We start from the raw sequence: 18,267 nt of genomic DNA on the forward strand, positions 1-18,267 counted from the left end.
TTGTAAAAGAAACTTGTTGCCTTAAATAAACAAAACGTAGGTATATATATACCTAAAAAAAATCAAAGTTTGTATTTCTTGGACTGAAGATAACCCTACGCTTGAGCAAGGACGGATGAAGGTGTTTAGTTACGGTACGACATGTGCCACCTTTTATCGTTTTCTCTACATACAGACGACATTGATATTAATGTTTTTTACTAATGTTATAATAGATAAAAAATTCCGATTTATACTCGTGACATGTTGCCGTATAATTCTGATCTCATAAAAACAGCATTTATTTAAGTTCGAGGTACATTTATTTAGGTGCTACTTAATACAAATGCGTTAACTCGCTTGAAATTCTAAGTTTTTTTTTAAACGGTATTGTAATCCCACGTGCAGTTTACGCTGATGAAGTAACAACAAAGGATCGTAGGTGACGTTTAAATCAAACCAGAGGGTTTACTATTAAATGAAATTCCGAAATTTCGAACTCAATTTCGTGTTTTCGTTCATACCGAAATCGACCCAGTATCTAAATGGAGCTTAACATTTCGTTCATCATAAATACATCATAAACCATAAAAGTTCAAAGGCACGATATTTTGTCATTTTTTATATTTTTAAACGCTACGTATAATGTAATTTTAACATCAAAATTTTATTTCGTTCGGCGCCGAAATTTCGTAAAATATTTCATGGTAGCCCCTCAGTTAACCCATCGTAATGAAATCACTAAGAATTACATTCGTTCATAATATTGTAGATTTCAGTTAGACTGGCGTGAACTTTAACCTGGCAAGATATAAAAATTCTAGGATTGACTTGGAGTCAGTGTTAAAACATTGAGGTCAATGAGCAGAGAAATGATCAAGCAGATATGTTTAACAATCATAGTCTGTAGTAACGGAATGATATCTAAATATGAAATTTAATTTATTAAAGCAAAACATGCACCAATAAATGTAATGAACAGCGTAGATTAAATGAGTAACAAGAGAATGCTTGGCAATAAGACCGCCTTTTGTTCGCTATACTTATAGAAAATTCTTCAACAAGTCCTGCAATATTGGTGCAATGAAGTGTTAAATAAATAAATAAATAAATAAATTCTTATTCACACATCAAAATATTATATATAGTAATATTAACAAAAAGGTCACAAAATCGACCCCATATTAGGAATAGTTAAGGGTTACCATTAACTATCCCTAAAGGTTGCCGATGATATCCCAGACGTCAGATTGCAGGAAATTAAAATGCCTCTCAAACAGTTTAAAAACGGCAAGGCACCGGGGCAGGACAGAAATTACAACAGAGCTTCTGAGAGTGGGTTGAAAACCGGTACTTATAGTCCTTCAGAGAAAAACCGACAATCGATAGAAAAGAAAGCTTCTCGAGTAGCGACCATGTACGGGCAAATGCAGTGTAGTATGACCACGCACTAGATAGTGACGACCTCAAATACATTGCAGGGAGTTAGTGGATGCAATTGGTTCAAGACTATTATTTATGTCAGTATATGGGGGAGGCCTATGTTCAGCAATGGACGAATAATGGCTGAGATGATGATGATGATGGGTTACCATGAAATTATCATTTAAGTTTGGTTAGCTTCGGTTCATATTTATTTCTTTTAAGTTTCTCATCAAGCACGTCTCCTAATGATTTTGGTGAAAGTTATTGCATCATCATACATATAAATACTAAGCACAAATTGCATTCAATTCTCTGTTACATGATGTTTTGTAATTGTTATGACTACTTGTGATATTTCTTACAGTCACTCTTCTCCGCTGTGTTTGTCCAAGAATATAACGGAGCAAGATAATATATTTTGGACCATTCATACTATAGCTTGTTCCAATAGAAGGTAATAAAAATGTAAACAAAGAAATAGTTGACCCGGTCATAGGAATTTTTAATGATGTCCAATGGTATTGATTAATTACTAATTTTATTTAAAGAGTGTTTCTGTAATAACGTCAACGAAGTTTTGTTTTTTTTTTTTTATTATAAAATTAACGTTGTAGAATATGTAGAGCGTTATGTTTTACCGTCATTGGGCATACAAATGTTATTATTACACGATTACACGATGTCCCTTAAATTGTCATTTTTAATAATAATAAATACCGTAATAAAAAAAAATATGTCAATTTAATTTACTACAATCAATCATAAAACTTAAACATAATCAACAAAATACTTAATAATCTATTTAATTTTTTTTTTAATCTTTAAAATTATCAGTCATGTATTTGTTAATGGTATAATAGGCTTTATGCAATAACAATTTCTTTAATTCTTTTTTTAATATATCTATATGATTTAAATCTTTTATACATTGTGGCAATTTATAATAAATTTTTAAACACATACAGAATATACTATTATTGTATAGGGTAGTTTTACATTTTGCAATTTTTGAAATGTTAGTTTTTATTAATATTACTGCTTCATAGATATTAAAATATTCATATTTGTGCACATTTTTTTATAGAGAACATGGGGCAAAATATAAAATAGTAATGTTAGTATTCATAATTACGTAATTCAATGTATATTTTTTGTTTTAGAATTTGATTTCTATATTACGATAATAGATGGCGTTTTGTAGTGATATTATTTACACCGCAATGGTAAAATTATCTGCTTTTCTAATATAACCTCAACTTTAAAAAAGCGAATTCATATATACCTGGGGTAGACGAGGCTGTAATCAATAAGGCAGCTTCTCCAAGGTGAGACCCTTCCGTTGCGAATGGGTTGACCCTTGCGATTACCCCTAATGTGGGTAAATCGGACGCCTAATTTTTGGTAGTGAGAACTGCGTACACGCTGTTCTCATAATAACATTGCTTTAAATAACTTTTTAAAAACTGCTTAACAACTGTACTTTCAAGTGTTTATTTTTTTCTGTTTAAGATTTCACACTGACTGAAGGATTGCTTAATTTGTATATTTATTTTCCAAACATTCATAATTATGGGATTAGGTTTTTTTTTTTAAATAAACCTAGTAAAAAAAAAAGAATAAATTTGAAAGCATAATAAAAACAGTTACAATAAATATTCACTTACGTTCACTATTAAGTGTTTTAAATTTTAAATACACATTCCATTATATAAAGATAATAATTACGCAAGTACTATACATGCATTTATATTTCCGCAATTAAATTAATAAATAGGTATTTAGGTAATAAACTATATTAAATATTTTTTTTGTAACTATGATAAATATAGAATAAAAAAATATTTCAAAACAATAGCTACTATTTATACTTTATACACCTGCCTACATAAATTAGCAATAAACGGAGTGATTCAACTTTTGCATAAACATGTTTTTATTCTGTAACTTAATTTTGCGTTTATATTTGATGGGTTAATTCCACTGTCCAGTAGAAAAGTTGTGGGCCAACACTTTCGCGCCTTTCACTTGTAGCGTAGGCGCACCTATCGACCTAAACAAACGGACGCCCAGACAATAGAAAAGTATATTACGACACCAGCGTAATGACAAAGACTTTTAAGTATATCTGTTACAATACACACTATTCTTTAAATTCGTATTGTGTGTAATTAGAAAATAATTGCATGTAAACAAAACAATGATAAATTGCCGCGGCTTTGACAGAGGAGTATGTTTAAATAATGTCAGGCACGTTTTATCAAGTAATTATGTATATTTACGATAATAACTTCATTTTGTGTATTGGAATTTATTTGGTATCTATTATTATCCGACTTAAAAGAAAGAACAATTCGCAAAGTTTACAATGCCAATATTCTGTGATATCCATAGTGTATATCTATTGTACACTTTTCTAGATGGGCCATGTTTGTCATTCTTTGTGCAATTCATTTCATGTGTAGATAGATAGTTACTATTTTTTGTTTTATATATATATCTCACATCATATCATCCTTTAAATATCCACTGCAAAACTTAAGCTTTCCCCAGAAGGGAAGTTTTGACAGTAAGTAGTTGCCACGCTTGGCACGCGAATTGGCAATCGCAGTTAGACTTTTAGTGACGTTTTAAGAAGGACGCTGCTGCCCATCGCTTTACCATAAAGTTCCCTAAGTTACCTCTTATGACGCCTACGAGAAAGGAAGGAGAGGGCTATTCTATGCCAGGACCACACGGCGGATGTATGTATCTCATGATCATCACTAATTGAGAACCATTTCTGATGGTTTATTTATTTAATTATTCATTAGTACAAATATGTGTACATGGTGGACTTAATGCTAAAAGCATTCTCTCCCAGTTCTGTTTTAATCGAAGGGCTTTACTCCTGTGTCGATCGCATGTAACTTTGTCTAGGTTGAAATTAGTTTGCTTTATTAAAATATCTGAAATCTGAATATGTTATATCTTTAGCTACTTATATAAATTATGTTATATTGTTCTAATTGTATTAGTAAATTTTTACCAACTTATTAATCCAATTTTAATCTAATTATATCTATACTTTAATACTTACAGCTGAAATGTAATTTACTTTCACTATAATTTCTCTCTGTGAAATAAATAATGATAACATTTCATTTAGCTACAATCACAGTTAATATAATATGAAACTTTACGTGTTAGTGGTCACGGTCAGTTAACACGACGCGTTAATTCACGGATTGGGCAATTGAACAATGATTACATGTTCGCTTTAAAAGGCAGATTAAAAGGTTGCTTTATGGAAAAAAAATCGATAATATATACTTTTTAAGTTTACATTTTTAATCTCATTACCACTATTGAAATTGTAAAAAAAATATTAATCTAAAGGCTTATCAAAATGTTTAGATGTATTCTCATGTCCCCGAGGGACAAAAAACCCTAATATTTTTTTTATACACAGATAGCTTATATCTTAAGGTAACACAGAATATATTTTTTTTTTATATTAATTTACGTGGACAGCAGCGGTATTAATAGTAATAGGTATAAATGTTTCAATAATGTCAAATTTCTTTGACAATAACTTATAGTTAATGTACCTATAATTCCGTCAGTATAAAAACCTATCTACGCCCATTAAACCTATCTTGACATATTTACATAGCCATAAATTATGTAATATTATCTATAGAAATATGTAAATGTAAATTATAATATCGAAAGCTATATTAATATATATATCTGTCAATACTTTTATTTACATTTAAAACGTGTCGTTTAAGAAACAAAAACAAGTATTATCATAGTCACTTTTATCTATATGGTTTTCTAAAATGCAATGAATCTTACAGGTTTTAAAGACTCCAACATTACTTTAGCATAAAACTGATAATTGATAAACTTGAAAAGCCAGTATAGCGGCTTCTACTAGAGTTGAATGCACTTAGACACACTCAAATAGGACGTTTATCTTTAGACGGCTAACCAACAATCCTGTCATTATTTGGTTTTATTTTTCCAACTACATCAATAGAAAATATTTAAAAAAAAACACACAGTTCACAGCTAAGATGACACTTGAAGTTGTACAAAAAATTGTATTATAACTCTAATATGTATACCATATTCTAGACTAACACATAGAATGCCGTTTATTTTAATCCTAAGACACGATATATCTATTTATTTATTTCTTATTGCATTCCATAATATAATTAGTAGATAACATTTTAACTTCAATTATGAACCCTATTGGGCACAGCAAGTAGGAGAGAGGAGGACAACACTTGTTTTCACTTTAGATATAGTCTAAGAATCTGTTACAATATTATCCAGTTATTGAAATTGTATCACGATGGGTACGTATTTTCTTATTACTATTATTATTCATTATATAATTATTAATTTATAATTATTTAATATCTAGTATTTTATCATAAAATATCCACAGAAAAATGTATTTAATGTTCTGATTAGGTATTTAATTCAGTATTTACAAACAGAATTGTGTTCAGAAAAAATTGGTTCAGAATTGGCGAAGTATTCGAATAACATAGTCACAAAAAATCAGACTCTAAGACTTCTCTATTTTTTTTTATTTCGAAGCAACATTTTATTTAAACGTAAATAAGGAATTTGTGTACGCACTTAAACTAAACAAATTGTTTTATCTACTAAAAAGTGAAAAGACAATACAAATAAAGAAATATATATACACACACACACACAACCACACAGTGTAAGCACTTAAAAGCTATATACTGTGTTAAGTAATTCTTGAATCGTAACTAATTATCATTTACTTAACACTTTCGGTTTTTATAAACTTTTCACTTAACTTGCTCCATTCATGGTATTGCCTTATCTTTCCGGATCATAATTTATAAACCGTTATCAAGCGATCGCTGGCATTCGACAAATTGGCATGGTCGTTTATACTGTTAAGTTAGTTGTGATATTATAGGCATTAATCAATTCATTACTAATATTATAAAAGTGAAATTAAATGTATGTTACCACTTGGCGACTCTCATGAATTTTAGTAGACAGGATAAAGTTGAGATACCCACAACATATAGCTACATTTTCAAACGATTCATAAAGATGAAGGTACTCAATACGGTTGTATTTTTTATGTTTATTAGCTCATATCTCCGTCAGTTATAAACTGATCTGGAAAATTATTTTTTATTTGAAAAGATATACTTACAGATTAGTCTAATAAAAACTTAATCATAATCGGTTTAGTAGTTTTGTTTTTAAATGTATATAAGTTGAAGTCGGGTTTTTTGTGCCATTATGGGCTAATTGAGTTGACTTCATTCTTACATATCATCACTCACTGATAACGTATACAGATAATGTCAGCGATTACCATTCCCTTTTCAATTTATTAAATACATTTTTAACACTTCAAAGCATAAAAAACAAGCCAAGATAAAATACACAAATAAGTTCTAAAATACCAACATTATTAAAGAAGACCAAAATACTGTTACTATTATACAATTATTAATTAGTTTGTCATTAATTCAAACTTAACAATTATGACGACAATATTATGTACATAATTTCTTCGCGAAAATTGCCAAATTATATTGACATTTTATTGTGTATGGGTATCATACAATATCAATGTGTAGGCGCTGAAATCACGCTCATTGAATATCAATATCTGTCAAGGTGTTGTGTACTAGATACACACGTGAACTTATCGTATGGTCCAAATTATAAGTGACTTAGTAACTTAGGATTTTATTCTAGAAAGAAACCTTTATGAAGGTTTCTTTATTATGATTATGGTAAAATTAGTATGGATCCAATATTTATACATTTAAACTTCAATAAAGTGTACTTAACACTTAACGGCGATATCTACCAGTCAACGATGAGAAAAACAGAAAATTATGTGCGTTTTTCAAGGCACTTTCTTCCACGAACAACAACTCTTTGGAATCAACTTCCAGCAACAGTATTTCCGAACTGATACGACAATATAACCTTCAAGAAAAAGACATAATCCTTTTTAAAAGGTCGGCAGCACACCTGCCGTTAGTGTTGTGGGTGATCATGGGCCGCGGTAGTCACTTACCATCAGGTGAGCCGCATGCTCGTTTGCCCCTGTGTTGTAAAAAAAAATTAAGTAGACGGTGCATTTACTACTAAAATAAGTACTATTGTTACTAATATGTATAAAAATAATTCTAATGATAATAAATCCAAACAGCAGATAAAAGGATAATGTAATAAGGCAGAAAAATACCTAGGGCTGACGCAAAAAGTACGAATAAACAGCAAAAGAAAAAAGAGAGAGAAAAAAGAAAGATTTAAAAATGTGTAACATTTTTACACAGTTTTACAAAATGAAAGTAACATAAAAATAAACTATTTAAAATAAAAGTGTATCAGCAACGTTTGTGCAGAAGTGCGAAAACAAAGAGATACAAAAAAAACTGCCGCAATATGAAAGTCCTCCTACTTAAAATCAATTGAATATAAATACACCTCGTACTACTAGAGAAATAGATGGGTCAAACTTACTGACCATGAGTCAGATGCACGTATATATAATATTATCTAAATATAAAATATCGTACATTACCCTGATTAAGTACAATAAAGTTTTTTTAAGCTAACTCTCCAAAAATATGCGTACGCAGCATGATAAAATCTTAAACACATGGCTAAACAAGTATGTAAACATAATATAATTTATACAACAAAAAAATATTTTACTTACTTACACATTAACAACTATAAAGGTAAATATACAAAAATACGCAAATACATCATACACATACACCACAGCGCATATATTACGTTTTTATATAATATCCATTTATGTTACAACAAATGAGACTATCTGCTAATTACAGAAGAAAATAATACGTATACGTCGTGATGAAAATTACTGAACTTCGCACCACATACATCAAGTTTTTCGCCCACTTGATGAGCACCACTACGCTGAACATGATTATAAGATCGATACATTCTTAAAATTGGATTGTTAAACGAAACATTATTCCTAGTGCTTAGCATATCAAAAACACGTTATTTATTGATATATTAAATATAGATAGATAGATAGATACTCTTTATTGTTTCCTCCAAAAGATTACAATAGTAAACCTATTATAAATATAAATAATTACAAGAGATAATCACAATGAGAAAACAATGGGCGACCTTATCGCTAAGAGCGATCTCTTCCAGGCAACCTTTGGATGGAGAGGAGTAATTATAAACAATTTGGTAGGAGGCACGATGAAAAATTTTTTGTTAGTTCTAGATATGGGAGATGTAATACATATAATAATATAAATATTATCCCCAATATATACTATATACATATAATATATACACACACACACAAATATATATATATACATACTAACACATATACATACATACATATACACATATACATACATGCATATAAACGTATACACAAATACATAAACATATATAAATACTGTTCACGAAAAGTATTCAAAAAATAAGTATGCTAACCAGACATATTAAGATATTAAGAAGATGACAACTTGCTCGAATAAAAGTCCTTAAGTTTTGTTTTAAAACTAACCAGACATTTTATATTAAAGTATAGTATGCAGCGAGAGATAGTTAACCATAGACTTAACAATTTATTACAAGTAAATTAATTTAAAGTATTTTATTCGCGAAGAATAAGATGGAAGTTTTCTGACTCAGCCATATCGTCTGCAAGTACTCGTAGTATAAAACTTTTTAGTTTGCAAGATACAAAATCTGGCATCTGTCGTTAATGATACGCTCAGTCTTTTCCCGCCGGACTGTAGTCACTTAGTCGTAAAGTGCAGGTGTGCATGAACATGTAGTGTTGTGCAACATTAATGAGTACCTATAACGAAACCGTTCGCAAGTCGCAACGCTTGGCTAGTGAGTCTAACTGATTACATACGGATAAGTACTTGTACTAAAAGTATCACGAGATTTTAACTAACATCGACAATACTCATACAAATTTCCTAATATTATTTAATCTATATAAACAAAACAAAATCGGGTTAATTATACTATTTATAACTCCAGAACGGATAGATTTTGATGATTTATAATTTGTTGGATTCATCTTCGCCCTGAATAGCAGAATAACTATTAAAATTAATAAAAATTACGTAAAAACAATTCACGTAAAATAAAAACATAGAAAAAAATATTTTAAACTGTTAGGCGCTACGAAGTTCGCCTGATCAGCTAGTATTTAATATTTTACACCGTCAGCAACATTCTCTGTACTCATAGTCGATTAATATATGATCTGATATGATCGCTGCTGAGTTTTTAAATTGTCCAGGTAATATTTTCATAATCTCGTATTTTTTCTTTTCTGCGTTTAGCGAAAGACCTCAATACACTAGTCACACCTATGCTTTGTTTTATTTGCTTCATCTAGCAAGAATATAACGATGCATTATGTAGTGGCTGGCATTTTATGTGACATAGAGATAATTCACCAGTCGATAGCCACAGTTTTCTAAGGAGAAATCTCGCTATGCCCCATTTCTCTTTAGAACATTGCCAATTTAATATTTACGCAAGAACGCATAATCAACACTAATGCACAATTGTATCCGATCGCGAACAGGACTAGTGCTTTCTAACTAATGAGAACTAATGATAAATCGTAATGGCGTCGTCATTGAATGCTATCAACAATAGCCAAATATTTTTTTACGAAATAAAACTCAACGAACTAAAACGCAGATGTCGTCGCGTCGTTAGTTACATAACTCGCCAAATTGAATAACATCGGCTGAATGACATAACATGGGCAACAGAACAGCAGCATTTACTTTTGTCAATAGATGAATCAATAATATGTCTATCAAAGGATGTTGACAAATATTCATTATTAGCTTTCACTATAATAGGCCTCATTCCCCATTAATATTCATTTAGTACGAACAATTGACTTTTATGTGGTTGAGATGCGTGAGTTATCTAAACAAAATTTTTACGCCTACTGGTTAGTGTTGTCTATTGTTAATATATTCATCAGAATTGTTATATTTGCATAAAGTAATAATATGTTACAAAACACCTTTCTCTAAAAGTCTCCGTCATGATTACACTAATTACGCACTGTTTTGTCCAATTAAGATATTCAGATTTAGCATTATCTCTTTCAACATCATACGAATGCAGTAAGTAGCAAGTATTAGCGCTTGTAATAATAACAATAAATCTTTATTTGCATAAAAATGGTATACAATGATGTTTTAATTATGTTTAACAGTGCACATATCTTGCTAAAATCATATACCATGCAATTTCAGTCATTCTTACTATATACTAGTTCTTGTTGAACTGTAAACGAGACTGTATTGAATAATAATTTAATAATAATAATTTTAAACGTAGATAAATACTGATTAACGTTAAATTCAAAATAGTATTTTCTTGCAAATATTTACTTTTTCAAATTCCGGTACTAGCTCCACACGTGTCGGTCTTATACCAACTTATTTTTAGAACTGTAGGCAATTCCTAAAACGTAATCGGCTATAAATCTAATTATGGGATTCTTTAGCGTTAACTTTACTCGAGGAATTTTCGTTTGTTTGGTATATATGTAAATCATGAAAATACTAAATCTTTGTTTAGATTTTAATATTTTTACTAAACTATTAAATATACTTATATGTTGGATGTATGCACACATGTCTCTATGTTGAGGGAAAGGGATTGTTAGTAATGAGATCTAAAAGGCCTATTACCAGCAATATATTCCTAACAGGTCGCCCTCCACGCGGTTCTTTCTGGAAACCATTTTGATTAATTTTTAATTAATTTAATACAATGGGCCAACTGACCTGGTTCACCCTCACCTGTCTTCCTACACTGGTGCCCCGCCAGTGTAAACTAATAGTTCAGGTGTGGTCACCATTCCATTTTCATTCATTAAAAAAGTCTTTATCCTTACCTAACTTAGTACAGTAGCTATCAATATACCCAACCAGGTCGACCACTTCGCGGTTCTCCCTGAAAACTATCATGGTTAATTCCCGATGAATTCAACATGATGGGCTAACTAGTCTGTTTTCATTCTCATCTATCACCCTTCACTGATGCTCCGTTAGCGTATCCCGTTAGCGCAGGCGGGGTTACCATACCATTTTCACCCATCAAAAAAAAACTTAGTACTGTATGAATAGTTAAATGAAAAATATCCCAACTGTATTAGTATTTCAAACATTCAATATTAAGCTTTTCGTATTGATACACTTACCTTAGATAGAATACCGATTAATATGCATTTAGTTTATTATAAATATACAGTATTTTCGTTAAAAGCTAATAATAATAATTTTATGCGATCTAAACTGTTTTAGTTTTTATTTATGTTTAGTCTATATTTATGCAAATAATAGTTGTTATTCTCGTCTAATGAATAATCAATAAAGATATTTTAAGATCTAAATATTTAATAGTGTTATTCAAATACAAACAATCTCTTGTTTGTATTGCATCCGTATGTAATGCGTCCATCTTAAAAATTCTTTATGTAATATTTTATTATCATTTTATAACTTGGCTTTGTCTTCTATGCATGTACCTATAACATACCGAATCGCCTACGAATACGCTACATATATAAGTAACATAATGTTGACGTGCATTATAAAAATGATTTGTCAATAAAACTATGGCCTAATATATATGTTAATTTACCATATTAAAATGTTAAGATTTATTCATTAAACTAAAAAAAATTACCGTATGAAATGTAATCGATGCCGATTATATTTACTAATACTATTTGTAGAAATCTGCATATATCTACCAATGCATACAAATGATCGACAAGCAGTAACTGGATATATTGATTTAATAAAGAAATACGACCAAATATTTTATGCACAGATTAGGTGTGGTTTAAAAATATTAAAATGAAATGTAAATTACGACATACCTAGACGTTTGGATCTTACTAAATAGGTATAGGTAGATGCAAATAAAGTTGAATGTAATAAAAGCGTAAAAATAAAGAATTAAATGAATGAAAAAAAGTATATATGGGTTCGTAAAGAAAATAGTAAAAATATTTAATTCCATAGTTTATATAATACGGTTAATAATTTACATCAAACATAAAAAAAAACAAAATTTTGTTTTTATCAACACTGAAAAAATCTGTTGTTTTAAAGTTAATCCGTTTTATTAATATTCAGTAATTTGTAATCTAAAATTTAGCTGCAATAGCTAATTTAGAGGAAGCAAAGTTAAAAGAAACAAATGAATTTATTTCTGTACCATAGCATAAAATATTTAAACGATGTCTATTTACACACACCATCATAGTAGCTAATCTTTTAGTTCTTAGTTATTTAAATTATAGTAACTGGTAACCAATATTTTTTTTTTCGATTAAATTTTTATACCTACACTGACATCTCTATAGTAAAATAATGTTAGCGAACGACACGTACGAATGAAGATCCGACCCTGATCTTCACTCATCTTTTGCGGAACAAATACAATGCACCCGATTACTCCCACGTTTTTATCGTAGAACGTGCCTTGCGTCATATTTCATAACGATAATGTCGTTAACATCTGCGTTAATTAAGTTTATCGTCAATTCAATAATGCCTTTAATCGAAATAAAAAATCAGTTACCATCATATATTAATTTATCATTTTAATAAATAAAAAAAAAACAAATTTAAATCTAGTTCCATTTGTTTGAAATGACTGCATAATTTTCTTATCGCTTTTATTATGATTAGATTAAATATTTTGCATTTATTAATTGCCATTAAATATTTTTTATAAAAAAATTTACTAAAATATATAAAAAAATATATATATATAATTTTAAAAGGGGTCTAATGAAGTCGCTCATGTGATAAAAATTCTAGCCTCAGTAGATATGTCAAACAAGGCACCTACAGGTTTAAACAGCACCCTTTTCGAATTGTTTTTTAACCTTAACAACTACTAGTGTATTTAGTTCAGTACACTGTACATATGTATTTATCCGGAATAGGCTTAAACTGTGTTACAAATTTCATTAAAATCGTTTAATCATATTAAAATAATTGAATAACAAACTTTATTACGAACTTTCACATTTAAACTCATTAAGAGTTAGTGGAATAGTAGGATTAGCGTAAGTAGGTAAGTATTAGAATATGAGTTTCATGTAATGTTTTCTAAAGTTGTCATATCATCACGGAACTCCTTAGAAACAGAAACACGTCGGCAGCTCGAAAACAAATATTTATATTCTACTTCTAGCATAATAATCTAAATATTTGTAAACAAACTGACAGCCATTTACGCGTGAGTCTGCCTGAGAAAAAAGGTGGCATGGCGAGTCGCATGCGGACATTGCATTACCACAGAATAAAGTAATAGCACAATATTATTTTCAACATCGTCGATTCATTATTATGTTGCAGCAATTTTGTACAATTTTTCCGTTTAGAAAGGGTATTACTTTACAAATTTCCGCGCGTTTTGTAAAATACGGAAAGCAACTTTTAGGCGCATTTGATTGCAATAATACGACTATTACGTAGACAGATCAAAAATAAATAAGATTAATAAAGTTTTTGTCAGTTAAATATTTTCTTTTTTAATAATCTACCTACATGAAAAATATAATTGGAGAGGATCTCCAATTTCATCTCATAATCGCCACATAATTATTTATTTTGCCAAAGAGAGCACGTCTGTTCACATAACTAATAGCACGCTTATTTAAAAATCAAAAAGAAAAATAGTTGCTTTAAATCTAATGCGTTTTACGAGTACAATGAATATACTAACATACGGCATTGTTGGATAAATGTTGAATAAAACAATGACGCGGTTTTTGTTTCGTGAATAGCCATTTCAGAATGTACCGGGCCCGTGTTTACTAAATGAGATAGAACTTAGACATTGAGGCAAGCCCCCTAATAAGAATAAATTTTGAGGAATTACATTAATTACACATTTGATTTTCATTTACTATTCACCGCACAACTTAAAGAAAACTCTAAATTATATTTAGTTCTCTGTAGTGATGGCTACGCTCTGACTATACTTTAAGAGCGTTCATACCGAAGATTACCAAATATGTTGTTGTTGTATGAGTGGTCTACTGCTGAACATAGCCTTCCCCATAAGAGGAGTTTTGTCAGTGGTTGCTGCGGTTGACAGGCAGGCAGTTTGGTTTTTGGTGATGTTTCAAAAAGAATGCTGCTGCCCATCTTTCCACCATATGCTCCCTTAGTCGCCTCTTACGACAGACACGGGAAAGGAAGGGGAGACCTATTTTATGCCGGGACCTACACGGCCAAATACCAAATATTTTGAAAATATGCGTAAATTTTCTAAAACAATTCACAATTTTGATTTTAATAGCAAAAAATAACTATTTGAAAACCTTATGAAGTAAGATATGAAATAAATGCAAAATTTCTAGTGGTAAGTTTAAGTAAATGCAACTTATTCTTTGATTAATGTTATTTCGCTATTAGAATAGTTTTAACCCTTTGCACTTCAGCCTAGTAACTCATAGAGGATACCAATAACTCATTAACTTATTAATAACTTATAATGTAAACATAATAAACGTATCATAAACACTATAAGATAAACACAGACGATTTCGCCTACCTAAGTGTTACGAGCGCTGAGTCAGTAAAACAATCGTGCCGCTGTAGCCGCGACAGTGGATGTTAGCACTTTAATGTCGCAAATACGGGGGCAACGGAGTGCAAAGGGTTATTCAGAAATTATGAAAATTGTTGAATTGTTATTGAAAATTTACAGATAAAGTAAACTATCTAATACAAAATAAGAACTCCGCAAAGTGCGTTACACTTCCTTAACCGCTTTTGACGGATCGAAGATTTTATTCCTATTCCTAGAATAGTATCAATTGTAACAGCTAATGAAATGTTACTAAGATTATGCACATAAATACATAATAAAGTAATTACAACTATTCAACTCTTTTACAACGGCCAAACGATTAACAGCTGTACAGCGGCAGCAATGCAATTCACTTATAAGACAAAACTGTGGGAAAGACATTGTCGGGGACAAACAGTTAAACAATAACAACGGAGGTGATCGCCATTGTAATCTTTGTTTACTAAACCACATCCGTGCTCGTTACTCTTACCGTCATGCGATTGTTCATGTCTTAGTGTTGGATACCGAGACGTTAAATAGACTATTGCAATTATCGTAAAGGTCCAATCCATACATTGGAATCTTAAATCCAAGCTCGGTTCTAAGCTATCGTTATTATATGAATATCTGAATTTAATAGAATGCGTGTGAATATGGAACTAATAGTCATTTTGGTCTACATTACAATCGTAAAAACTATCTTCTATGATAATATTTTGCCTCGCCGTATTAAATAAGGTATTTTGTATGTAGTGCGGTAATTTCTTGCCATGTACTCTCGGCATAGAATGGGCTATCCCTTCCTTTCGGGTGTATTAAGAGATGACTAAAGGAACTAAATGGTCGTAGCATGAGTAGTAGCCTAACTATGATTGCCAGGGGGAAAAGGGATTGTTAGCAATGGAATTTGACAGCCCCATTGCCAGCAATATTAGGTCTATTAGTCAACCTCCACGTAGTTCCCCCTGGAAACCATCGTGACCAATTCTTGTTGAAGTCGGCTAAATGACCTGCTTCAGCCTCACCTATCATCTTTCACTGGTGCCCCGCCGGTGTATACCGATAGCGCGGGTGGGGTTACCATTTCATTATCACCCATTAAAAAAACTATGGTTGCCAATCCGCCTGCTAAGCGTGGCAACTATAGAGGGAGGCCTATGTTCAACAATAGACAGATAATGGCTATTATGATGACTGCAAAATCTTACTCTGAGGTACAATATAAAGATAAAAATTATGTAATTAAGAAAAAGAAAAATATTTTGAAATAATATTTAAAGACTAATTAAAATTTCTCCAACGGTTTCAATTAATTTTTCTAAGCTTTTGTGCAGTTTTTCTGTTTTCTTGTAAAATTCACTCCATGACCCTTTACATACTTTGTGTACTGTGTGTGTGTGTGTGTGTATGCGGATACCTATTTATTTATCGGAGATAAAGAAAATTGAAAACGTCATAATATATATACTTTATATTTTCTTGTATCTGACCATAATTGTTTTTGTTCTAGATGACCTGAAGTAAAATGTTCTCTCAGTGAAGATATGGATCCGCTTACGTGGTTGTCACTCGGGCTACAGCTGGCGGCGTTGTGCTCCATCGTCGGAGCTCTGCTGTTGTACCTGCTGAGGAAGGTGCGAGTGGCTGAGGTGCTACCGGTTGATAGTGCCAAGACAGTGTTGGTCACATCTGTGGACACCGCGCTTGGTTTACAGGTTTGTTATTTCACTACATCCATCATTAATTGTTATCATAATTATAGTATACTATTCACCTGTTCTCTATTCAACGTTTCATAATATTGGGACTTATATGTGCCTTTGAATTTTGTCTAGTTATTATTTATTTATACTTATAATAAATCTGTAGAGAGGTCAATTCTGTACATGAAATATATTTCCAAAATAACTATCAGGGGGTGATTAGTGATCGATACTGATGTCAGAAATGCAATCAGTAAAATTTTTGTCTGTCTGTCTGTATGTTCGTTATAGAAACAAAAACTACTTTACGGATTTTAACGAAACTTGGTACAATTATTCTTCATACTCCTGGGCAGGTTATAGTATACTTTTCATCACGCTATGATCAATAGGAGCATAGCAGTGAAGGGAAATCTAACAAATGTCCACCCGTGCGATGATGGGATGGGCCGCTAGTATATTATAAAATATATATTTGATAATTATTATCATTCGTCCATTAATTGCCCATTGCTTAACATAGGTCTCCTCCATAGCTTGTCATAAGGAATGATCCTTAGCTACCTGCAGTTATTGATTCTCGACTAATACATTTGAGATATAGTTATATGTAGTTATACCATGTAGGTCCCGGCATAGAATAGCACCCCTTTCTTTCCCGTGGATGTCGTAAGAGGCGACTAAGGAAGTTTATACATAGTAGAGGGTATATTGCAACAAATGGAATGTCAACTTCCTCACAGATATAAACTAAAAAAAAATGTAATATTCAATTATATGTATAAAAATAATAATAATACGTCCGCCGGTTTTAAACATGTAATCCAAAATTAAATACCTATAAATTCAAGGCTATGAGATACTTGGCAACCAGCCCGTACTCATAACATAACCATAAAGCTAACATAAGTTAAAAAGAACGTGAAAGTAGAATGATATATAACAATATTGCGGGACCACACAGCAGTAACAATATATTGCTCTGTAGTCCTGGCGTAGAATGGCCCCTTTCTTTCCCGTAAGTATCATAAGAGACCATTAAGAGAACTTAATGGTTGAGAGATGGGCAGCAGCGTCCTTCTTAAAACATCACCAATAGCCAAACTGCAAAGCATGGCAATTATTGGCAAAGCCCCATATGGGGAGGCTATGATCAGCAATGGACAGATAATGGCTGATACAACAATATTTGAGGTTGTCACTCTATCTAGTAGAAGTTATTCGCTACATTCTTATTAATAATGTAAGTCTGAAAGTTTATTAGAGATATAGCTGATCATGAAATTTGGTATACTTGTAGTGTTTTTAACATGAAGAAGGACATAGGCTGCTTATTATTCCGGTCACGCATGGTGAAATCGCGGGCACAGCCATTCAACTAATATTATATAAGTAGGCGGCTGTAGCAACTGTAACTAATTATGATAATTTCTGTTTTATTGATAAATTGTCAGTACAATTATAAAGAATTCCATTAGGTGCAAGTATATGAGTTATA

The 18,267-nt window shown here is 31.1% G+C and overlaps 1 protein-coding gene and 1 non-coding gene across 3 annotated transcripts in view; both read left to right on the top strand.

Moving 5' to 3' along the window:
• Window positions 1–18,267, top strand: part of LOC113522100 (uncharacterized) — a 63,069-nt gene that overhangs the window by 39,307 nt on the left and 5,495 nt on the right. For both annotated transcript variants that reach the window (XM_052894739.1, XM_052894740.1), the window contains exon 2: window positions 16,577–16,781. In XM_052894739.1, the coding sequence (XP_052750699.1) occupies window positions 16,611–16,781 (171 nt within the window). In that variant the 5' untranslated portion in view covers window positions 16,577–16,610. The remainder of the gene's footprint in view (window positions 1–16,576; window positions 16,782–18,267) is intronic.
• Window positions 2,679–2,836, top strand: LOC113513072 (U1 spliceosomal RNA). The gene has a single exon (XR_003402150.2). It is a non-coding gene; the product is annotated as a U1 spliceosomal RNA (small nuclear RNA).

Source organism: Galleria mellonella, unplaced genomic scaffold, assembly GCF_026898425.1.
Source record: "Galleria mellonella isolate WM207_F2 unplaced genomic scaffold, CSIRO_AGI_GalMel_v1 utg23, whole genome shotgun sequence".
In the NCBI taxonomy this organism is placed as follows: Eukaryota; Metazoa; Arthropoda; class Insecta; order Lepidoptera; family Pyralidae; genus Galleria; species Galleria mellonella.